Source organism: Oncorhynchus tshawytscha, linkage group LG10, assembly GCF_018296145.1.
Source record: "Oncorhynchus tshawytscha isolate Ot180627B linkage group LG10, Otsh_v2.0, whole genome shotgun sequence".
In the NCBI taxonomy this organism is placed as follows: Eukaryota; Metazoa; Chordata; class Actinopteri; order Salmoniformes; family Salmonidae; genus Oncorhynchus; species Oncorhynchus tshawytscha.
Genome location: NC_056438.1, coordinates 46,756,840 through 46,781,934, shown reverse-complemented (window position 1 = coordinate 46,781,934; position 25,095 = coordinate 46,756,840). Strand labels below are relative to the sequence as shown.

At 43.8% G+C, this 25,095-nt stretch overlaps 1 protein-coding gene across 2 annotated transcripts in view; it reads right to left on the bottom strand.

Annotated features, from left to right (window-relative positions):
* Window positions 1-22,744, bottom strand: part of LOC112260318 (homer protein homolog 3) — a 35,278-nt gene extending 12,534 nt beyond the window's left edge. Inside the window, exons 1-6 of one of the 2 annotated variants that reach the window (XM_024435333.2) lie at window positions 22,205-22,744; window positions 21,796-21,844; window positions 14,394-14,550; window positions 12,943-13,074; window positions 12,666-12,773; window positions 10,298-10,306 (exon numbers count right to left, since the gene is read on the bottom strand). In XM_024435333.2, the coding sequence (XP_024291101.1) occupies window positions 10,298-10,306; window positions 12,666-12,773; window positions 12,943-13,074; window positions 14,394-14,550; window positions 21,796-21,818 (429 nt within the window). In that variant the 5' untranslated portion in view covers window positions 21,819-21,844; window positions 22,205-22,744. The remainder of the gene's footprint in view (window positions 1-10,297; window positions 10,307-12,665; window positions 12,774-12,942; window positions 13,075-14,393; window positions 14,551-21,795; window positions 21,845-22,204) is intronic. The other variant, XM_024435334.2, reaches the window with a different exon arrangement.
* Window positions 22,745-25,095: the final 2,351 nt, after the last annotated feature.

Below are 25,095 nucleotides of genomic sequence, written 5' to 3'. Positions count from 1 at the left end.
TGAGTCTGAGTTACGGGACCCGGGGATGAATTGGGGCTTTGGTCGTATCAAATGTCTTGTCTGCCTGGGCTGAGGCATGTGGTAAAGCTTCCCCAGCTAAACCAGGTTGTTACCAGCTAAGGGAGGCGACTTGAAGGAACGGGGCGGCCGGGACGGTGGGCACTCCCTGCCGCCTGTGTCTGCCACAGTCAGACACCGTTTTCCTCTCGATCTAGACTTGGTTGTTCTAAATGGACCGTGCTGCGATCAGAGAGATTCCCGACACCGAAGGAAGATACCACACATTTTTCTTTGGTTAGCTCTGTGCTGGCAATGGGCTTGGCAGGTGCTAGCCCACGGGGATAATGCAAAGTAGCTGGCTACTGGCTTAGCAAGACTGAGAAGAAGTGGCATGGCTGATGTAGGCTTGCATACGGTACTGTGACAACAGTTGGGCCATTGCTGGAGCTCCTGTACCCATATAAGGGCGGGCTTCAGGCGGGGCTATACAGTATCACAGCGCTCTCTGTCCACAAGTGGGCACCCCTCCCCCATTGGTGGCTTATTACTGGGATTCATTGCTGATTGCTCCCTGTAGCTCACCGGTTCCTATGAGGTGCTTAGTGATACAGGTTATGGACTCGGTAGGCGATTGGCAGTCATGCTATTATCCTACATTACTGAGCTGTCGGTCTCCTGCTCAACACGTTTAGTTCCTGGGAATCAGATTCAAATTGGAATCGCCCTGTCTGTTATCACATATGGGGTCTGTTTTTCAGCGCTCTATCTCTTTTCAAGCTGGGATTCAAGGTGCAGTGTCACCGGTAGCTATGACTGGTGGGCCTGATAACCTCCACAATAATTTTGTTTTCTGAGTCTATTTTTAATGTGTGCAGCCCCCACACACATAGCGTGAAGATAGGGGAGGTGGCACGGGCTGGGGTCCCCCCTTTCCCCCCTCCCCAGATGTTCGCTGTGACAACGGCCAATCAGGGTTCGTCACTGTTAGGCTAAGCCCCGGAACCCAGAGTGGACTTGTCTTCAGGCAAATGTTGGCACTTAAACACATTGTTTCTATCCAAAGTTCCACGGTGTCAAGAGTGTCGTGTCCTCCACATGGGAGCAGAATTAAAAGAGCCCCTTCTCCCCCAGTCAGATACACAGTTGTCGAGAATGGTGGAAATTAAAAAATAACCATGTTCCCCCCAGTACACAGTTTATGGGAGACTTGCTGTCTGTGTCGACCAGTGGCTCACATGTGTAGTGTCACCCTGGAATATGCAAACAGTGACATTGGGGTACAGGCTACAATTAGTTGTGCATCCCACACGTTTTTGTCAGAGTGGTTCCTACGTTCTATTTTAGTCCTGCGTGCACTAAACAAGCACCTCAGTGTCCACAAATTCAGAATGCTCAGGAACAGCCGGTTATTATAGTCAGTGCGCCCAGGCGATTGGTTCACCTCCATTGACCTGAAGGGCCCATACTTTCATATGGCCATATCACACGAAGTTCCTTGAGGTTCCATTTCGAGGCTGTAGCGTACGAGTTTCTGGTCCTCCCTTCCGTGCGTTCCCTCTCGCCTCACACTTTCACTAAAGTTGTGGAAGCAGGTTTGGCACCCAAGTGGTGTCTGGGGCTGATGGTAGCAGAGTCGAGGTAGCAGGTGCTGTTACACACATCCATGCTGGTTTCCCATGTTCAGTCTCATAATGAATCAAGAGAAGAGCTGTTTATCTCCATCTCACATTCCATTTCTGGGTCTCGAGTTAGACTCAGTTGAGAATCGCGCATTCTTGTCCACGCAAAGGGAGGCCGGATTCCGATTTTGCTTGGCCCAATTTCAGCTAGGTCACACACAGTGCCTGCGCCTATTGTGAATGACGGCTTCTATGATAGCCGTGGTTCCCCCCGGGCTGTTGCTGATGCAACCTCTCCGGTGGTAGGTGATAGATACCCGCATGGACGCATCGCGCCACCTAAACCGGTCACTCCTGGGGACCTCCATGGGTCCAGTTGTATCCCGCAAGGTGATAAAGACAGACGCATCTGCCCGAGGGCGGGGTGCGCTGTGCGAGGGCAGTTCAATTCTGGGATTGTGGACAGTGTCGCAAAACTCAGTGCACATCATTTACCTGGAGCTTTTGACAGTGTAGATAGAGTACTCAAGTGCTTTCTCCAATTGTTGGCAGGCCGGCATCTGCTGGTGAGGACCGACAGCGGGACAGTGGTGGCATACATCAACAGACAGGGAGGGGTGCGGTCTCGCACCCTCTTATCCTTGGCTTGTTCCCTACTGCTGTGGAGTGCAGCGCACTTTCCCTCGCTCCGGGTGATGCATCTCCCCAGGCAGGGCAGACATATCTTTCTGTATCATGAGAAAACGCACATTGTTGGCTGTTTTTCGCAATAAGGGACCTGAATACTCAATTGGGAACGGATGCTCTTGTGCACCAGTGGCCTCGGAACCTCCTTCACGCATTTCCCCCGTAGAACTGATTCAGCCCACGATAGGGAGGGTGCGGCGTTGATCCTTATGGCCCCCGTTGACCCAAACAACCTTGGTTCGCGGAGATCATTCGCCCTTATGCGGGGACCCGTGGCAGCTCCTGGAGCGCAGGGACCTGTTGTCCCAGGAGCAGGGACAGGTCTGGCACCTGAAAGATCCAATCTGATGTCAAGGGGTTTACCTCTGAAAGTTATGCACCCACAAACTCCCCATAGCTGTGTTGTACCTCCTTTCTCTCATTCATGGAACAGTATTTATAGTCACTGTATGTTTTTGTTTATTTTTCAACTTTCTTTCTAGCTGAGGCTACATATATAATGTCCTGAGTTTACCATCCTTGATGGAAAGTATGATTGTTATATCAATGTATTCTAGCGTTATTTAGCAAAATATTCCCTATCCGTCATGGTTTATACGTCATCCTTTCAGTTACATCGCTCCTATCTTAATTTCCTGTTACACTATAGGTTTGGCATGGGAAGTGAATTACATCTACCCCCTTTTTTCCTCTGAGAGTCCACACTGTGGATCTTCCCAGGCTCTGTAGCCCTCAGTCACAACAGGAGTGTCGGAGAGGCTGAGGTCACCAGAGGATATTACCAGCTAACAACAAACGTTTCCCGCAGCTTTAGATAACGTTCCCTTAAACAAGTTTTTTTTTTTTTTTTACAACCGTAAATGGTATGCTATAGAAGGTACCAGACACCTTTTTTGTGATTTCAATAGTTTTTGAGAAACAGAAAATCACTTCCTCAACCATGTAAGTTTCTCAAAAACAAGTGAAATCACAAAAAAAGGTGTCTAGAACCTTCTATAATATCCTATTTACATGAAAAATTGAGATTTGGTTGTTAAAAAGAAAACTTCTCCTTTAAGTCTCATTAGGTTCTTACCTAACATTTTCATAGGAATGTTTCAGTGTTGCGCAAGGACTGTGTCTAAGAGACCATTCCCTTAAAGGCCCAGTGCACTCCAAAACGTGATTTTCATGTGTTTTATATACCTGTCCACACTATGAGGTTGAAATAATACTGAAATTGTGAAAATGATCATTCCCATTTAGTGTAACAGCAGTTTGAAAAGACTGCCTGAAATTTCAGCCTGTTTTGGTGGGATGGAGCTTTGGCCTGCCTGGCGAGGTCACCATTATTCTACAAAGTAGAAAATAGTACAAATAAAGAAAAACCCTTGAATGAGTAGGTGTGATACTGTATATATATATATATATATATATATATATATATTCACACAATGAAGTTAGAAATAATGTGAAATTGTGAAAAGTATGATACTGCTCTTTTAGTGTAAGAGCTGTTTCAAAAGACTGCCTGAAATGTCAGCCTGTGTTGGTGGGATGGAGTTTTGGCCTGCCTTGTGACATCACGGTTCCAAACCGCTCTGCCAATAACAGGTCGTTTTCAGTTTCTCTCCTCACTCTTAGACACTTCAAGCAAAATTCTTGCTTGAGAAATTGCTCTTTGCTAAGAAGCTGTGTTTGTTTCATTTTTTTTACCATTTTAATTGAAAATAATCACAGTAAAGTACTTCATTGTTACCCAGAAATGATTTGACAGAGATAAAAACCGCTGCATTGGACCTTTAATGTCAAATAGAACTTAACCAGGATGTGGTTACCATGTTCTCAGAAAATTCCATATTAAATGTGATAGAAATGTTTCATGGGACGTTGCAAGAATATTAATGTGCCTTGTTTTCTGAGGGTTAGGAGAATATTCTATCAAAGTCACACCTAAACATACACAAAACATGGTTCCCACGTTCTCTGAATATAAGATACTGTATTAATGTTCTAGACACGTTTCATGGAAACATTGTGTCCAATAACGTTTAAAAGATTGGGTGTTCTGTCATGATCCCCTGGAGGTTTTTGTCTCGTTCCAAGCTTGTTCCGGAGACATCCCTGAAGGCGTTTTTAGGACTTTGCCTGATGTTCCCAAATAACCCATCACCCTTGTTACTGTTGCGAAGACAGACAAGGCTCTGATTGGTGAGCCACTAATCTATGTATCGTCCTTGATCACTATGATAAAAAAATACATATATTCTTGAGTGTACTTTTAACAGAGCTGAGATTTACTTCAAAGTGCAAAGTGTAGCAAATCAGGTGAAATCAGAAATGAGCTAGGTTTCTATCCAATTAGTAACAGATTTCCATGCAAATATTCAAAAATCGATAAAGAAAACATTTGCATTTTCCACCAGTGGTGCGTTTCCACCAAACGGACTTGTTGCAGATATAAAGAAGTGTGTGATGACGTAGTGCACATAAAAAGGTACTTTTTCGCTTTAGTGTTCACGTAACGAATAAAAATCTAAAGTTCAATGTATTTCCATCACATTTTCAACTCTACTGGTGATTTGGTCACAATGGTAAATGTGCCCACTCTGGTCTTGGCACGTGTGCTCTAGCCAACAGCTTGCAGATACAAGATTAGCTAAGATTAGCCTATTAAGATTAGCTAAGATTAGCCTATTAAGATTAGCCTGAAAATATTAGCCTGATAAGATTAGCCTATTAAGACTAGCCTGAAAATATTAGCCTGATAAGATTAGCCTATTAAGACTAGCCTGATAAGATTAGCCTGATAAGATTAGCCTATTAAAACTAGCCTGATAAGATTAGCCTGATAAGATTAGCCTGATAAGATTGGCTTGATAAGATTAGCCTGATAAGATTAGCCTATTAAGACTAGCCTGATAAGATTAGCCTGATAAGATTAGCCTATTATGGATAAGAGCAAGATAATTTTTATTTGTCAAACTTCAGCCAAGCATCGATGATCACGTCACCAGAATAAAACCCTCGATATTTATTGGAAAGCAGCATCAAGCTCATAACTGTGTACTTTCACCACCCTGTGAAGTTCAACATAACTTATTTCATCTGCAGCCTAATAAACTGCATGCGTTCCTGAATCGTAGTGGGAGGACCACACAACATATCGCGTGACTCCAAGTTTAGAATATGATGGTTAAACCATGCCGAACAAACAAATTGTCTTTCGACAATTATGTAATTGTACTGACATTTTCTGTTTCCATCAGCCCGGTCATGACTTTTTTCATGCGTCAGTTAATTCATCCACATCAAATGGTTGATGGAAGCCTGGTTACAGACATGGTGGGGTAGCTGGATGATCGGATGTTTTTATTTTATTTATTTTATTTCACCTTTATTTAACCAGGTAGGCTAGTTGAGAACAAGTTCTCATTTGCAACTGTGACCTGGCCAAGATAAAGCAAAGCAGTTCGACACATAAAACAACACAGAGTTACACATGGAGTAAAACAAACATACAATCAAATAATACAGTAGAAAAATCTATAAACCGCATGTGCAAATGAGGTAGGATAAAGAGGAGGTAAGGCAATAAATAGGCCATGGTGGCGAAGTAATTACAATGTAGCAATTAAACACTGGAATGGTCGGGTGTGCAGAAGATGAATGTGCAAGTAGAGCTACTGGCGTGCAAAGGAATGCCGTGAACCAAGCGGTTGTGGGGACATGTTGAATAATAATGACTGTATACATGCACAATGTACTAATGAATGTCAAATATGTAAGTTGAAAGCACAGTGTGGGTGCCCCTAACCTTGCCAACAGACAAATAGTGTTCAATGGATCAGTGGTTCACTAATCAGGGCCTTGATGGGCTCGGCATCAGTAACAAGGGGTGCTGTGTGATGAAACATTTTTTATTTAAGACATTTCGTTGGGACCATCAGGCGAAAAACGTCTTAAGGGACGTCCCCGGAAATAGCCAGGAACTAGACAAAAACCTCCAGGGGATCATCACAGAATGTCCTATGTTTTTTAAACGTTCTTGGACACAGGAATGTCATTGCAGCGTTCCAATGAATCGTGTCTAGAACACACACAATATATATATATATAGTACCAGTCAAAAGGTTGGACACACCTACTCATTCAAGGGATTTTCTTTATTTTTACTGTTTTCTACATTGTAGAATAATAGTGAAGACATCAAAACTATGAAATAACACAATAAAAGAGTAACCAAAAAAGTGTTAAACAAATCAAAATATATTTAGATTCTTCAAAGGATCCTTGATGGCAGCTTTGCCCACTCTTGGCATTCTCTCAACAAGCTTCACCTAGAATGCTTTTTCAACAGTCTTGTAGGAGTTCCCACATATGCTGAGCACTTTTTGGCTGCTTTTCCTACCCTCTGCGGTCCAACTCATCCTAAACAATCTCAATTGGGTTGAGGTCAGGTGATTGTGGAGGCCAGGTCATCTGATGCAGCACTCCATCACTCTCCTTCTTGGTCAAATAGCCCTTACACAGCCTGGAGGCTTGTGTTCTTTGGCCCAAGCAAGTCTCTTCTTCTTATTGGTGTCCTTTAGTAGTGGTTTCTTTGCAGCAATTCGACCATGATGGCCTGATTCACGCAGTCTCCTCTGAACAGTCGATGTTGAGATGTGTCTGTTACTTGAACTCTGTGAAGCATTTATTTAGGCTGCAATTTCTGAGGCTTGTAACTCTAATGAACATCCTCTGCAGCAGAGATAACTCTGGGTCTTCCTTTCCTGTGGCTGTCCTCCTGAGAGCCAGCTTCATCATAGCGCTTGATGGTTTTTGCGACTGCACTTGAAGAAACTTTCTAAGTTCTTGACATTTTCTGAATTGACTGACCTTCATGTCTTAAAGTAATGATGGACTGTGATTTCTCTTTGCTTTTTTGAGCTGGTCTTGCCATAATATGGACTTTGTATTTGACCAAATAGGGCTATATTATGTATACCACCCCCTACCTTGTCACAACACAACTGATTGGCTCAAATACATTAAGAATGAAAAAAAGTCTACAAATGAACTTTTAACAAGGCACACCTGTTAATTGAAATGCAATCCAGGTGACTACCTCATGAAGCTGGTTGAGAGAATGCCAAGAGTTTGCAAAGCTGTCATCAAGGCAAAGGGTGGTTACTACATAGTTACTACATGATTCCACATGTGTTATTTCATAGTTTTGAAAACCCTTGAATGAGTAGGTGTGTCCAAACTTTTGACTGGAAATGTATTTAAACTCACTGTCAAATGCGTTTATTTTCAGCAAACTTAACGTGTAAATATTTGTTTGAACATAAGATTCAACAACTGAGACATGAATGGCCCAAGCCCTCACCCTCCGATCCAACAGGTCCCAGACGTGCTCAATGGGATTGAGATCTGGGTTCTTCGCTGGCCATGGCAGAACACGGACATTCCTGTCTCACAGGAAATCACACACAGAACGAGCAGTATGGCTGGTGGCATTGTCATGCTGCAGGGCCATGTCAGGATGAGCTTGCTGGAAGGGTACCACATGAGGGAGGAGGATGTCTTCCCTGTAACACACAGCGTGGAGATTGCCTACAATGACAACAAGCTCAGTCCGATGATGCTGTGACACACCGCCCCAGACCATGACAGAACCTCCATCTTCAAATCGATCCCGCTCCAGAGTACATGCCTCGGTGTAACTCTCATTCTTTCGACAATAAACACGAATCCGACTATCACCCCTGGTGATACAAAACTGCGACTTGTCAGTGAAGAGCACTTTTTCTCAGTCCTGTCTGGTCCAGCGTTGGTGGGTTTGTGCCCACCCGTTGTTGCTGGTGATGTACGGTGAGGATCTGCCTTACAACAGTCCAGCCCCTCTCAGCCTATTGCGGACAGTCTGAGCACTGATGGAGGGATTTGTGAGTTCCTGGTGTTACTCGGGCAGTTGTTGTTGCCATCCTGTACCTGTCCCGCTGGTGTGATGTTCGGATGTACCGATCCTGTGCAGGTGTTGTTACATGTGGTCTGCCACTGCGAGGACCATCAGCTGTCCATCCTGTCTCCCTGTAGCGCTGTCTTAGGCATGCCACAGTATGGACATTGCAATTTATTGCCCTGGCCACATCTGCAGTCCTCATGCCTCCTTGCAGCATGCCTAAAGGCACGTTCACACAGATCTGTGAAGTTTTTTGGATTTTTACAAATTATCTTTGAAAGACAGGGTCCTGAATAAGGGACGTTTCTTTTTTTGCTGAGTTTATTAGCTGTCAGAGTTAATCAGTTCATTCAAGTTAACGTTTTGTAATTTTAGGGCACAATTAATTTTTTCCACCAATAATCACATTTTTTGAAAACATTCAAAATACATATACAGCTAAAACAACAATGTCAAAACAAGTTTACATTAAGGTTAAAGATAGTGTGCTTTAGTAATTTGCTAGATTTTGCTTACCATTATTTTAGACAAAATCAAGACATCAATATTCTTATGTTTTTTGTATAAAAACTATTCAATTATACAGCTCAATTTGAGCAAATTCGGAATTTGAGCAAATCCTCCGATTAACTTGTTTAAATGTTCTAATCATTTGAGAGTCCTACTTATACTGAACAAAAATATAAATGCAACATGTAAAGTGTTAGTCCCATGATTCATGAGCTGAAATTAAAGATCCCAGAATGTTCCATACAAACAAAAAGCTTAAATTATCGCAAAAAAGAAATGTCATCCCTGTTTGTGAGTATTTCTCCTTTGCCAAGATAATCCATCCATCTAACAGGTTTGGCATATCAAGAAACGAATTAAACAGGTGCACCTTGTGCTGGGTACAATAAAAGGCTTCTAAAATGTGAAGTTTTGTCACACAACACAATGCCACAGATGTCTCAAGTTTTGAGGGAGCGTGCAATTGGCATGCTGACTGCATGAATGTCCACCAGAGCAGTTGCCAGAGAAATTAAATGTTCCTTTCTTTAGCATAAGCCGCCTTCAACATTGTTTTAAGATAATCTGGCAGTATGTCAGATAATTTGTAACCACTCAAGCCCAGGACCTCCACATCCGGCTTCTTCACCTGTGGGATTGTCTGAGACCAGCCACCCGGACAGCTGATGAAACAGGAGTATTTCTGTCTATAATAAAACTCTTTTGTGGGGAAAAACTCATTCTGATTGACTGGGCTTGGCTCCCCCAGTGGGTGGGTCTTGCACCCAAGTGGGTGGGCCTGTGTCCAGTCATGTGAAATCCATAGATTAGGGACTAATTATCTTATTTCAATTGACTGATTTCCTTATATGAACTGTAACTCAGTAAAATCATTGCATATTGCATTTATATTTTTGTTGAGTAGATATTCTGATAACATGGCAACCATGTTCTGTGTTTGTTTCATGTGACATTGATGGAATGTTCCTAAACCTCAGACAACTGGACCCATGAATGTTCTTCCAACGTTGCCATGAAACATGTCTTGAACAATAATATATTATATTCTGAGAACATAGCAACCATGTTCTGTGTATGCTTGGAGTGATGTTGATGGAATATTCTCCTAACCCTCAGAAAACTGGACACGAATGTTTTTGCAGCATCTCATGAGATGCATTAATACTGTATATTGTGAGAACATGGTAGCCGTGTTCTGTTTGACAATCAAGGGAATGCTCTCCTACCTCTAAAACATGCTAAATAGATTCTCCGGAGGTTTTGGCTAACATTTTTTCAAACATCACAGGAACATTACGGGTAACATTACAAAAACGTTCTCTCTCCCTACAATTGTTAGCTGGGTTAAAAGGATATCAATTTCAGCAGCAAGAACAGTTTGGGGAGTGACTATTATCCTGTAAATGTTCATCAAACTCTGAGCAACTCAACCTCGCGAAGATAAAGACACAAGATTTTCTGTTTGATTTACTTTCTTGTCATAGCACATTGGTACTGGCCCTTCTTAGACGTGAACGGCGAAGGTTGGAAATCAAACACACGTGAGACCTACCTGTGAGAACTGGAGAATAGTCGTCCGATAGCAAGAGAATAAAGAACACAGCAATATCAATTAAACATACTGTATATCAGGGCATCTCATACTGTATATCAGGGGTTCCCATGAAGGTACCCATGGGGGTCTGCAGCCAGATCTCAAAAGATACAAATAATACGGCGTCTTCAAAAAGTATTCATACCCTTTGACCTATTCAGCATTTTCTTGTGTTACACCCTGAATTCAAAATGGAATCATGTAGTAACCAAAACATTTTTTAAACATATCTAAATATATATTTTAGATTATTCAAAGTAGCCACCCTTTGCCTTGATGACAGATTTGCACACTCTTAGCATTCTCTCAACTAGGTTCATGAGGTGGTCACCTGGAATGCATTTCAATGAACAGGTGTACCTTGTTAAAAGTTCATTTGTGGAATTTCTTTCCTTCTTAATGTGTTTGAGCAAATGTGTTGTGACAAGGTAGGGATGGTATACAGAAGATAGCCCTATTTGGTAAAAGACCAAGTCCATATTATGGCAAGAACAGCTCAAACTGCCGTGTATTTTTGAGACGCAGAGTATGTGAACAGATGACCTCCGCATGTGTCGTTTCAACCATGAAGCATGGAGGAGGTGTGATGGTGCTTTGCTGGTGACACTGTCTGTGATTTATTTAGAATTCAAGGCACACTTAACCAGCATGGCTACCACAGCATTCTGCAGCGATATGCTTTCCCATCTGGTTTGCGCTTAGTGGGACTATCATTTGTTTTTAACAAGACAATGACCCAACACACATACAGGCTGTGTAAGGGCTATTTGACCAAGAGGGAGAGTGATGGAGTGCTGCATCAGATGACCTGGCTTCCACAATCACCCGACCTCAACTCAATTGAGAAGGTTTAGGATGAGTTGGACCACAGAGCGAAGAAAAAGCAGCCAACAAGTGCTCAGCATATGTGGGAACTCCTTCAAGACTGTTGGAAAAGTATTCCTCATCATTCTGGTTGAGAGAATGCCAAGTGTGCAAAGCTGTCATCAAGGCAAAGGGTGGCTACTTTGAAGAATATAAAATATATTTTGATTCGTTTTAAAATATATTTTGATCACTTTTCTGGGTTACTACATGATTCCATGTGTGTTATTTCATGGTGTTCATGTCTTTACTATTATTCTACAATGTAGAAAATAGTAAAAATAAAGAAAAACCCTGGAATGAGTAGGTGTGTCCAAACCTTTGACTGGTACTGATATATATATATATATATATATATATATATATATATATATATATATATATATATATATATATTTTTTTTTTCTTAATGAATATTGCTAACAAATTAAATGAATTTTGGCCAATGGATCCGTGGAATACGTTTAGAGTGTGTAAATACAACACAACTTAATATTATTAGTCACAGTACTCCACATCAATTATACATTTCTCAACTCAATAGTTATTGTACTCCCCCCAAAATGTTACATTTTTAGATAAATGCACTGTAATTTAAAGCTGGAATCTTTCATGGTAAAACTGACACAGCCGTTTTTCAATATTACAACAACAAAGAAGTTACTCCCCTTGGACATCCTTGCACGTGCGATAGAAGAGCACAATATGTAGTGCAATTCTTTTTTTACCATGCTTCACCACGCTCCTCAGCTCTGCAACAAAAACAATAACGGTGGCGAGGCAGCCGGTGGAGCAGCCAGTGGCGAGGCAGCCAGTGGCGCCGTTTCCTCCTACTGCGGATTCCATCTTTAAACTTTAAAACTGTAACGTTCTCTCTGACACATGGAAACATTTGTAGAATTGCAGGATATTCGCTTTTAAAGCTGCAAAAGGTTCTCTCCGATGCCAAGAGGCGGGCCTTTAAAATGTTCCTTCCCGAGACTTGGTTCGTCCGGCCATGCACTGCTGAAGTCATAGTAAAACTGCTTGCATGTCATTTTATATCTCACTCAAGTTGTGTTCTGATTACGAAAGGGTCCACTGATGAATTTGCTACCACAAAAGGGGTCCCAGGCCCTGTTGTATATTACACATTTTGTTAACATGTGACCACCATAATCAAAATAGCCTATTGATCAATGCAATTAAATCATTTCAGAGGCTTCTGCAGTGAGCAGACATAACCAGCCAGGCAGAGCACTGGGCTGCATGGGATAATTTTACCATCGCCCTAGATTTCCTCCCACTTTCCTCAGAGACGAATGACCCAGCTCATACTTCTTACGCATTCCTTCCCATCCCGTTTCTCTTTCGCAGCCGGCGGGAGATAGCAATACCTCGATGTGTACCGCAGGAGTTCCGCAGACATTCAAAAGTTCCTCCTCAGAAGCTTTTCTCTTAAAAGCATTCTGTCTGAGCTCACCTGTGGGGCAGCAATGCTGAGGGCTGTGTTGGCCAACTCCATCTTATCCTGGGACTTTTCGCGTGCAAGACGGGCAGCCTCTTTGACCTCCTTAAACCGCTCAGAAAACTGAGGACGGACAAGAGCGAAATGCATTTAGTTTGACAATTGCAGTAAGCCTTGGATAATGTGCCTGAAAATGATGATCGCACAAGATAAATGAGTTGTCCATAATTCAACAACTGAATTATTTTGGGACGCCAGACCCTTGCGTAGAGTGAAGTTAGAAGATCTTCACCTGATGCAGCTGCTGCTCTGTAGCGAAGCCCAGGCCGTAGACCGTGTTGGCCCTGCTGTCCGCCCATTGGCCAAACTTCTGCGAGGTCCTGGTGAACGTCATGCTGGGTGTAATGGTGCAGTTGATAATGGCCTGGGGATAGAGGGAGGAGGACATCATTGCTTACTGCAGTAGTAGTTCCTCACCTCACCTGATGAACCTCAAAAGCTATCATGCACAACAGATTATTGTTCACGTTGGTGCCAACGTGAGGACTCGTTCTCTCGGACTTTGAACAAAGAGAAGTGAAACATCTATGATCATAACGGACGCATCCGTTTGCCTTTTCATAATATCCAAATGGATCGTTTCAAATCCATTGTACAAACAGATGGTTATACACATCTTCTCTGTAAACAGTTATCTCCTTTGGAAATGTCTTTTGAGCTTATTCTGATAGCATGACATGCCCATCTTTTAGATTGGACTGTGGGTGCATGGCAATCAATGGCTTGCATTATTTTCAGGACGTAACCAAACAAATGGCATTTATTTGACTGGCCGACCCTTTAACAGATTAACAAACATTGCATCGGGCAGTGCGGAGAAGTGGCTACAGCCCCTCCATTTGGTTTCACGTGACATGAGAAAACACATTAAGCAGACCCATTTATAAACTTCTGCATCAGCTGCAGAATTACTATAATATGACTGACGTAAAACCCCACACTCAGAGGGCAAGGGCAGCTTAAAGAAGAGGAGCTTTTTAAACAAACGATTACAAGAGTCAGGGGCAACATGTTTCACATGACGTGGTACAAAAGATTACCACGTTGCCAGACAACAGATGCGTGGAATTAAGTTGCTGACCACAGGGTCTGCTGGGAGTGGGGAATGTGGGTCAGACCAGAGGTGTTAAGAAGAGATCAGATAAATTACAGGGCAGCATTGGGGAATCTAAATTCAAAACGTGTGAGGAATCTGTGCCTTGATCTTATGAGCACTGTTTGGTGACATTGAGTTTCTGTTCTAGTTCTTACTGACTGAACAATGGCTCAATTGTTTTTAAATTAATAAAAGCCTACAAACACTGATTTTATGTTTAGCCTCGTGAACAACCAAGGTCTTTGGAGATGGAAGGATAAATGAGAGTACGGGCAAAAGTAAGAGTGAACACAATCTTAAAACATGCCAATGCTGATCTGCTACACATACCAGACCCATCTTTATCTACTCTCTTTGTCAAACTGTAAATTGCTTTTTTGTTGTTGGCTAGAAGCAAATGATTGTGAACTGAAAGCACCTCTGGAGACCATATTTTCAACCGTCCCGCAATGTCCTGAGAACATCTCTCGAAAAGGACGTTTCCCTAAATCAGAGCTTTCGACAAGACGTTCACATACTCTTAACTGTGGTCTGCATTCATGTTCCAGAGAGTCACTGTACAAGGACAGCACAGCTGCCTGGCTCACCTTGGTACCGCCCACGCTGATGATGCGGTACACATTCCTGTTGCCGTCGTAGAAGAAGGAGACGGTGACGGCATGCTTACTGGCAGGGATCCAGTTCCTCTTGGTGTTCGGGTCGATCTGGAACACATGGGCCCTGGCGCTGAAGATCGGTTGCTCCCTGGGGCAAGGAGGGGACATGGAGCTAAGCATGTGAAGACAAATTGTGGCCAATAATTTTATATTCCTTAACATGGCCCAGCAAATGAGAGTATGTGAAGACTAATGCAAAGACAACTTGACCAAGGCTCACATTTTTCTAAATAATTATTTTCTTCTCAGTTTACATTTTTGAATGAACACAGTTCACTAAACAAATTGACAACTCATGTTTCCGGACAACCCTCATATTCTAATCAAGACCTACTGTTCATTTTCTGATGAATACGAAATGTCTGCAATTTCTTTGTGCTTTCGCAGAGGAAAAACAACCTCCTATTCCTCCCATAATGGAGCATAGCTCCCAAACTTGACTGGCTGCCATAATGCTACAGACGTTGGCGTCACCTTTGGCAGCTCTTTATGTCCTATTCTCATTTGCCAGTGGGTTGTGGTTGGTACAAGACCGTTGACTAAAAAGCTCAGAACCTTTGCACAAGTTCCCTCCCAACCCCTGCTCCTGCCAGTGTGACCATGCTAGGTATCCTAGAAACGAGGTAAATATTTCAAAGCAACAATGCCACCGGTGTTCGAGTTTAGTTTGGCAACTGTGGCACGGGAAAATGGAAACCCAACCAAATCTGAATGACAGCAGTGGAAAGATCGTACACAGAGGGGGAGTTAAAGTCCAGTTACTGTGCAATGCAATTAGACAAAGTGGAGAGGCTGCGCCTCATCTATAGCCTGGGAAGACAACCAATCTCTGCAAGAGTAGCCTAAGTATCTTTTCTTTTTCAATAAGTTGTTGTTGGTATAGTCTGGCTTGGGCAATTGTAGTTAAGTGTTGTCTCTCTACCAAGTAGCCTGCTAAATCATTGCTGTTTGAACTGCTGAATGCTCAGTACTTGTGGCTGTGAAGGGTTGAAACATTGACTTGAACTGGTTTCAGGTCAATTTGAGTAGTAGCTTTTATGATAATTGGTGGGTGTGTCTTTTGGAGGGGGTATCTTTCTTCATCTTTGCTAGGTAATCATCAATCAGTGCTGAGCGGCATGTTGTCCTTCAGTCCCCACACTTTTTGACCTTAACGGAGACATAGATTACCTCAGAGAGCACTGCTACTTCGTCATCTGACTATGTGTTCTCTCATAGTCCAAGAGCATCTGGTCGTGGCGGTGGTGGCGAAGGGATACTCATTTCTCTTCAGTGGAGATTTTTTATTTCCCCCCCTCTCTCACCTGTCCATCTCCTCATTTGAATTCCATGCTGCCACTGTCACTTGTCACTTGTCCACTCAAGCTGTTGTTATCTATCACCGACAGGTGGGGTACACTACAAAGCAGGATCAATAAATTAATTAGCTAGCAAACTTCCACAAAATATTTAAAACTAGATCTTTTGAGAAAGATAAGCTTGAAATGGGCATGGTCCAATTGACTCAACACCAAAAACACATACGTTTAGATTTCTTAATGAACCAGAAAATCAATAGTTATTTCGGGTTGTTTATCAAAGTTATCTGGTTAACTCATTGAATCTTCTTTGTAGAACACCCCTCTGGTGCCCTTGGAAAGTTGCTCAATGTGTTTGACACCTTGATAAACTCAATTCCTGACGATGGCTCACCACTCATTGTACTGGGCGACTTCAACCTCCCAACGCCTGACCTCAATTTCTTTCCACCTCTTTCTTTCCACAACTTTACTCTTTAGACCTCACCTTTTCCCAGTCCCCTCCCACTCACAAGGCAGGCAATGCGCTTCATTTACTAGAGGCTGTTCGTGCTAATCTCCTTGCAAACCCCCTCACCCCATCCTCCAACCCTACCTACTTAGGCCACCTAGCCCACTCAGCCTTCCCAGATGGGCATGCGCCATCACATTCTTCGCCCTCTCTCTCCCACCACTCTCTCCTCTTCTATCATATCATCTCTCCCTTCTGCTAAATCCTTTTCTTTCCTGTTTCCTGTCCCTTTGACCATACTCTCCTCTCCTTCAGAATCCTATGACTCTCACTATCCCCTTTCCTCCAGGCCGGCTCGGCCCTCCCCTCCTGCTGCATGGCGGAGTGACTCACTGCGAGCTCACAGAACAGGGCTATGGGCAGCTAAGCAAAAATGGAGGAAAACTAATTTCCGGAGGACCTATCATCCTTCTACTCTACCTTCTCTTCCTCTGCATGCGCTGCTAAAGCTGCTTTCTACCACTATACATTTCAAGTTCCTGCCTCCAATCCTCTTCCACCTTCTTCTCATCCTTAATCCTCCACCAGCTCCCCTTTCCTCTCTGCGAACAACTTTGTCAACCACTTTGAAAGAAAGGTTGATGACATCCACTCAGCCAACTGAGTCCACTGGTCCCAATTACACAGAACTACCCTATGCCTTGACCTCTTTCTACCCTCTCTCTCCAGATGAAATCCTTATACCCGTGATGTCCAGCTACCCAACAACCTTCCCACTCGACCCCATCCCCTCCTCCAGACGATCTCTGGAGACCTCCCATTCTTCACTTCCTTCCTCCCTGACCATTGGCTCAAGACGGTCAGAGTCGCTTCCCTCCTCAAGAAACCAACACTCGACCCCTCTGACTACAGACCAGTATCCCTTCTTTCTATGCTTTCCAAAACACTTGAGCATGCTGTCTATGACCAACTTTCTTGTTATCTCTCTCAGAACGACATTCTTGACCCTAACCAGTCAAGTTTTAAGACGGCTCACTAAACTGAGACCACTCTCCTCTGTGTTACGGAGGCTCTCTTCTCTGCAAAAGCTGACTCTCTCTCCTCTATTCTCATCCTCCTAGATCTACCCGCTGCCATCAACACTGAACCATCACATCCTCTCCACCATCTCAAGGATAGACATCTCAGACTCTGTACACTCCTGGATTGCATCCTACCTGGCAGGTCGCTCCTACCAGGTGACGTGGAGAGGATCTGTGTCTGCACCACATGCTCTCACTATTGGTGTCCCCCAGGGCTCGTTTCTAGGACCTCTCCTCTTTTCTCTATACACCAAATCACTCGGCTTGGTGTACACCCCACTTTGCCATACCCACTTTGCCATGCCCACGTTTAGCTGAACTGACGCCACTGTGTTCATCCTTCCCAAGTTATCCAATGTCACTCCGCTCCTCAGCACACTCTACTGGCTTCCATTTTAAGCTTGCATCCACTTCAAGACCCTGGTCCATAACTTCAGGCGATGCTCAAACCCTACACCCCAACCCGAGCACCCCGTTCTGCCACCTCAGGTCTCTTGGCCCTCCTACCCCTACAGGGGTCAGCTCCCACTCAGCCCAGTCAAAACTCTTTTCTGTCCTGGTACCCCAATGGTGGAAGAAGTTTCCCCTATCCCTGCCCATCTTCCAAAAATGTCTGAAACCCCTTCAAACAAAGATTATCTTAAATAAGACATCTCAGTCTTATTCCCCCACTAACAAAAAAAACGTAGCCAGTTTACTAACCATCGGTTCTGGCAAACAATCATTATTCACACCTGCGTCCCATAATTCGACACACCTCGACTTTATCAATGCCCTGATTACTCCCTCTTTATTTAATCCTCAGTTGTCATCAGTCCTTAGGTGTTATTGGTTTTCTCTCGCGTTCAGTACCCTTCCCATGTTTGTTCTTTGTATCTGTTCAGTATTAAACTCACCTTCTGCACCTGTACATTACAGAATGACACCTCACAATATGGAAGCAGCAGAAGATTCAACGCTCTTCCAGACGGTTAACGAACAAGGTTACAGTATCTACTCCATAAACACCATGACCAGCTGGCAAAACTGGGTACGTTCTCTAGTGCCTCGACACCGCCAGTGAGGTTCTCTATACCCCTATCAGAGGGCCTCCTACCATGGGTTGTTACAGTGAGCCAGCCCCCCACACTACCCATTCTTCCACCCAGGTCAGGAATGCTGACTGTCCCTTCCAGAGAAATATGACAGTACTCCATCAAAATTCTGTGGCTTCCTACTCCAGTTCCCTCTCTATTTCGCCTATCAGACGAGAGCTCCCACCACCGAGAGGTCCAAGGTTGCCATGGTAATATCCCTGCTGGCCAGACGGGCGTTGAAGTGGGCTACGGCCATCTGGGAGAGAGAACGAGCTGGGTTCCTATGAGAGGTTCATGGCTCTGTTCAGGGCAGTCTTCGACCATCCTCCAGAGGGCAGAGAGGGAGGTGAGCGACTTTTCCAGCACCGGCAGAGGGCCCAGACTGTTGCGGAGTACGCCCTCACCTTTCAGACTGTGGCAGCCTCCAGCGGATGGAATGAGCCGCCGCTCCGCCCTCTATTCCGCAGTGGACTGCGCAAGGAGGCCCTGACGGAGTTGGCATGTCGGGATGACAACATATCCTTTGACACTCTCATCTCGATGCCCATTCGTCTGGATAACCTTCCTCGGGAGCACCGGTGTACAGATCACCACTCTCCTCCCTCCTTTGGCTGTCCTGAGGCAGAGCCTGAACCCATGGAGGTACGGGCCACACACCTCTCCGTGGCAGAGCGGCGTCGCCAGAGACAGCTGGGGCTCTGTTCCTATTGCCACCAGGAGGGGCACCAGCTTCAGCGGTGTCCGGTGCGCCCTAACCCAGGCAGCCCCGTGATCTTCCATTTCCCAGGTTAGGAGTGAGTACGCCATTATCATTGTTTCCCACCAAACCCTTTATGGTTCCTATTTCACTGGCTGGCTGTCCCTCAAGTGTTGTCTCTACAGCTCTAGTGGACTCCGGTGCCGCTGGGAACTTCATCGACCAGGGCCTCGCCTCCTCCCTGAACTTCATATCTGCTCCTGCTACCTGCCCTCCAGAACGCATCTAAGTCCCCATGGGGGTGAGAGATCGGCTGTTGACCTAGGCACATACATCCCTCACCACTGGACACCCAGGTATCACCCGCAACATTGATAAGTAAAATAAATGCGATAAGTAAAATAAATCTAGCACGAATATCAACTAGATCATTTATGGATGATTTAAGACATGGCAAATACCAGGTCACTGTGCACATTAAACTGTATTCAAATGAACTCTAGTCTGACCTCTTCGGTGATGAAGGTAAGCAGACACAGGGTCAGATTTAAGTTAATGGGTGTTGAATCTTTGCTCTAATTCTATGTGCCAGGATCTCTAAATCTCATGAGTTTTGGTGTAAATTAGCACAGGACTAACATTCCAACCTCAAGAATCCCAAGTATACAAAAACAATGAGCTTACAATGACAACTATTGGTTGCTAGCCAGCGTTATTACTTTCCACGTCAAGACTTTTCTTCACATTAACCCTACTGCTAATAACAACTACCACCATCAAAGCAGACCCACAGACTCTCTCTCCCCCTCTCTAACACACACACACACCCCTCGATGGGCTTGTGGACCATGTTTGGCAAACTCCCTGATAAAAACCCTGAGCTGTAATTCTCTGTCTCATCACACAGTAATCCCACTCTTGTCAGCTGATCTCGTGCTTAATAACCAGCTTCTATAAGGCTGGCAGTCACCCTAGGCTCAGACAGACACTGATCAGAGGGTTGGCCAGGCAGGGGACGGAAGCAGTGCCATGGAACAGAGTCGGACAGAAACGGTAGGCTACAAAGTTCGGCAATCTCACTTTGAGACATGGAAATTCAGCGACTACCATGTTGGCACCGAAGCTTCCCGATTATTACTTTACATATGAGAAAATTGATTGACATTCTGGATTAGATTGTTATTTTCATGGAGCGTTTGGTGCCGAAATTAGGGAAGGGTTTGTTAGCCCAACTTTGACCAGGCATGAGAAATTATCCTCTATGGGGACTGAGCTACACCCTCCATCCATCTGATTGGTCTTTTGGTCAGTTGGGTTTGTCCTTCAAGCCTCTATTATCATAGGGAGCAACTTTACTGGCTCCCGGCTCCACAGGGATCACCCCAATGCGATGAGATCACCCTGCAGAGCCTGAGCCACCGGGACGCCAGGGAGCTGCCTCTTTAACCTCCACACGCATTCCTCCAGTGCCAAGGAGGTGTGGCGCTACGAGAGACCTGAGGGCTTGCATCAGGCACAGCGCAAGCCAGATGTTTCAGTGTTTCAGACGACTGTCTCTCTGTTGGAGCTAAATGGATAACGGATCTCTTTCCAGGATCCACTATTCATCCTTCATGTTAAACAGATGGACATGGCTTAGTGGGATGTGCGTACGTGTGCTGTGTGTACATATGCTGCACAGACACACACACACACACACACACACACACACACACACACACACACATAGTATGTGCACAGTCGTGCGCGCACACACAGTCACAATTTCAGGGGGGTGCTCACATTTATATTTGAATTGTTATAGGGGGCCCTAATTTGTACCCTGCACACGGTTTGAAAATATTGATTGGTTTCATTAGATATGCTCCAGCTGTTAAATAGGTGAGCTGAATTCCACCAGGATAGAGGTAGGGAGAAGAATCCGATTTCAGATAATGAAAAACAAGCTTCTGATGATGGAAATCCACAACGATGCTTTTCCTATATCTATTATGATTAACAACCACTTTAATTCATGTTCTCTTTTTGTAGAATGGTGTACCACTCCCACTATCAGTTCTAACGGGTTTCTTGGCATAGTATTACAGTAGATTCCTCACCACGCTGTAAACAGAACAATTTACATGGATGCTTCTGTAGAGGAGATTCTGGTGGCATACTGTGCTCGGCGAGTACTACTCTCCCTGAATGAGTACAGCAATAATAGCCCAACAGTGGCCTTAGAGCAATTACATAAATGTACTGCTCAAATAAGGTAGTGCTGGTCTCTGCAGTACCACTAACATAACATGAGATAAACGGATAAACAGCATAAACACTAACTGGTTTACTTTGTAAATCAAGTTTGAAACCACTTATTATCAATATAACATCAAGAAACAATGAATCTAGTGCGATATTCTCAGATGCAACATCAACATCACTCCAAAACTTGTAAATGTAATTCCAGAGCCATTTGACCTACTTGCGTTGTGATCACAGATCCGTGCACTATCAGACTACTACTCCATAAGACACAAGAGAAGACTCTCTCTCTCGTCCTGTTGAAGTAGAGGTCCTGTAAGAGTCATAGGCATCCCAAGGTCATTACACCAATATTTTTACTGACAACTGTTGGGATGGATCTCTTTGGACTTTGTGGTCATTATGCCACCACCGACAACAGACAACAGGGGCTATTGAGTAGGTGTTCAGGAGAGGATATCACCACTGTAATGACAGCCACTTACCTTTCTCGATGGTGTGGATACATCTTATTAAGCAGGAGATGTGTTCTTTCTATGGAAGAAGGAAATTAACACACACTGATTTGTGTTACAAAATGTTTCGGGTGAAAACGTCATCTTGATGTACGCACATCAAGATTATGGTTTCAACAGCAAACAATATTTTGACATAAACAGACAACTGGACTAGATAATAATGACCGGGGGAAAAAAGTGATCGGTTGGTCAATGTATCAATAGCCTTTCAATTTACAGATCAAGGTTTGTGTACACCAATATTAAAACGAATTGTCCCGTCTATTGAAATATGGTCCTGACTGCAGCATAGCCTAAACTTTTCTCCCATAGCAAATTTAGCAGCGGTCCAATGCAATAAGTCAGTGAGAGTTGAATAGTTACTCGAAACACTCACCTCATGTCGTTGTAAAATATTAATGAGATGTATTGATCCAGATCTAATACGGGCTCCTTTATGTTTTAGAATAGTGGCGCTGAAATCCTTCCTCTCCTGTGTCCGGATACGGATGCTTCCCAATTTACCACCGGAATTTCACTGCAAAGGGCAAGACTTGACTGTGAATAGGCTACTGTGGACATTAGCTGCCAATGAAATGATATGCGCTCTGTCCCTTCACTTGGAAAGGCTTACTACGACGTTGGACATCGATGGCATCACTAAACTGGAGCAACGTGTATCAGTTGCCACAGTCCGGGCGGTCCATCATGTGCATATTTCTCCGATTTTCTTATCTTTGGCTGTACTTCAGTAACCTTGTTGTAGCGCAGTGCCCTGCGAAGCTCTGGTTCTAGGCTATACTCCTCTTGACGGCTCAATGTGAGACGCAAGCATACAGTGTTATGCACTGGTAGGCTACAAAGTATCGCTACTTTTATATTGGTTACATTTCTTATCCCGTCAAGAACCTCGCGCGGTGCAGCGCTTCATGGTAACGATTTCCTACAGTTGTGTTTATAACCAGTCGATATACCACCACCTGCTGGTTACAGTTTGGTGGTGGGTCAAATTCCATTTCATTTTAATGACAAAACTCGTGCTGTAAACTACTTCATTGTTGACCATAGGCAAATAAATATGGCCTACTTAACACTAATTAAGGCCATACACTATTTCATTTTCATATTGCTCACATTAAAATAAATTCAATAACCCTTGTGTGGTGTTGGGGACTGTGGGACCCATTTTCAAAGTTGACTCAAATAAAAATTATACAATTCATTATTGTTTTCAACCTGAGACTCATGGGCCTTGGCACATTTTCTGTAAAATAACACATTTTTATTGAGTGCACACTGTGTACCCCCCTACACATTTATATTACATATGTGGTATTCGGATCCACTTGACCCGAGGGTAATAAAAGTGTGGAAAAGTGTGTGTGTAGGTGAAAACAAGTAAAAACTAAACAAAAAGGTTTGCTATGTGCCTTCACTTTGTCTTCCTCCTCCCTGGGCCTGCTGTTTCAACATAACACCAAGAACCTGTCTGTCTCCCGCTTTTCTCGCACTCTTTACCCTTGGTAGTGTGTGAAACTACACAATGTCTTGCGGGATCCTGCACAATGTTATTACAATACATAATTTCAATTTTTTATTTACATTTTTTTTAAATTTTTTTACAACATATCGAAATAATGTATTTTCCCACATTCGACCCCAGCCAGGTGCAAATTGGGGGAGGGACATAAATAAATAGCTTTGCATGTGTGGCTCCTTACCACAATCAATCAGTATGGCAAAAATAATCTCTGCTCAGAGGGCCTTAGAAATATTTTTTTTTGCAGAGAGAGAAGCTGGTGTGGAAGGAGCATCCTTCCTCTTTGGAAGATGAAAAATCTTCCGAATATGAGGATCATGTCTCTGTCAATTCGGAGTCTGACAGTGAGTTGGAAGGAGAGGATGAGGTTGACCCTCAGCCTGTCCAGGACCAGCCCGTTAGCAACCAGATCATCAGCAGCCTGAAGGAGGAGAAATACAGATGTAAAAAAAAAGTGAAATTGAATGGTCTTCTTGCTGAAGGAATGAGCCACCCCGCATGGCTGCCAATGTGATAAGGATGCAACCAGGACCGACACGGATGGAGGTTACTTATGTACAGGACATAGTCTTCTTTTGAACTGTTCATCCCAGAAACTATCCAGAAAATCATTCTGGGCTGCACTAATATGGAGGGAAGGCGTGTTATTGGGGAGAGATGGACCAAACTCATTTACATGCATACTTTAGGGTTGTTATCCTTGTTGGTGTTTTCAGATCCAATGCAGAATCCACAGAATCCATGTGGGATGCAGAAACTGGCAGATAACTTTTCCATGCAACGTCTCTGGAAAACTTCCACATTATTTCCAAGATTATCCGCTTCAATAACCGAGACACCAGACCAGCTCATACAACGTGCACATTTGTCATCTGGATGATGTTGAACCCAGATTGGGACGGAGGGAAGCTCCAGAGGAGACAGCTTTCTCGAGGAGTTGGGCAAGGCATTGGTAAGACCTACAATCCAAGGACCCCAGCTTCTGCAGCCATCGTGAGGAGGATTCATGAGAAGGATGCTGGTGCCCCATCCACCCGGCCCGCAGAACCAACAACTCCAATACCGGAGGTAAGTGTGTGATGTTTCATGTGTGTGTGTCTGACTCTCCTACTTTGGTCTGCTGTCACTACAGTTGAAGTCGGATGTTTACATACATCTTAGTCAAATACATTTAAACTCTATTTTTCACAATTCCTGACATTTAATCCAAGTAAAAAATTCCCTGTTTTAGGTCAGTTAGGGTCACCACTTTATTTTAAGAATGTGAAATGTCAGAATAAAAGTAGAGAGAATGTTTTATTTCAGCTTTTGTTTCTTTCATCACGTTCCCAGTGGGTCAGAAGTTTACATACACTCAAATAGTATTTAGTAGCATTTCCTTTAAATTGTTTAACTTGGGTCAAACATTTTGGGTAGTCTTCCACAAGCTTCCCACAAGAAGTTGGGTGAATTTTGGCCCATTCCTCCTTACAGAGCTGGTGTAACTGAGTCAGGTTTGTAGGCCTCCTTACACGCTTTCTCAGTTTTGCCCACACATTTTCTATAGGATTGAGGGCAGGGCTTTGTGATGGCCACACCAATTCCTTGACTTTGCTGTCCTTAAGCCATTTTGCCACAACTTTGGAAGCATGTTCAGGGTCATTGTCCATTTGGAAGACCCATTTGCGACCAAGCTTTAACTTCCTGACTGATATATTGAGATGTTGCTTCAATATATCCACGATTTTCCTGCCTCATGATGACATCTA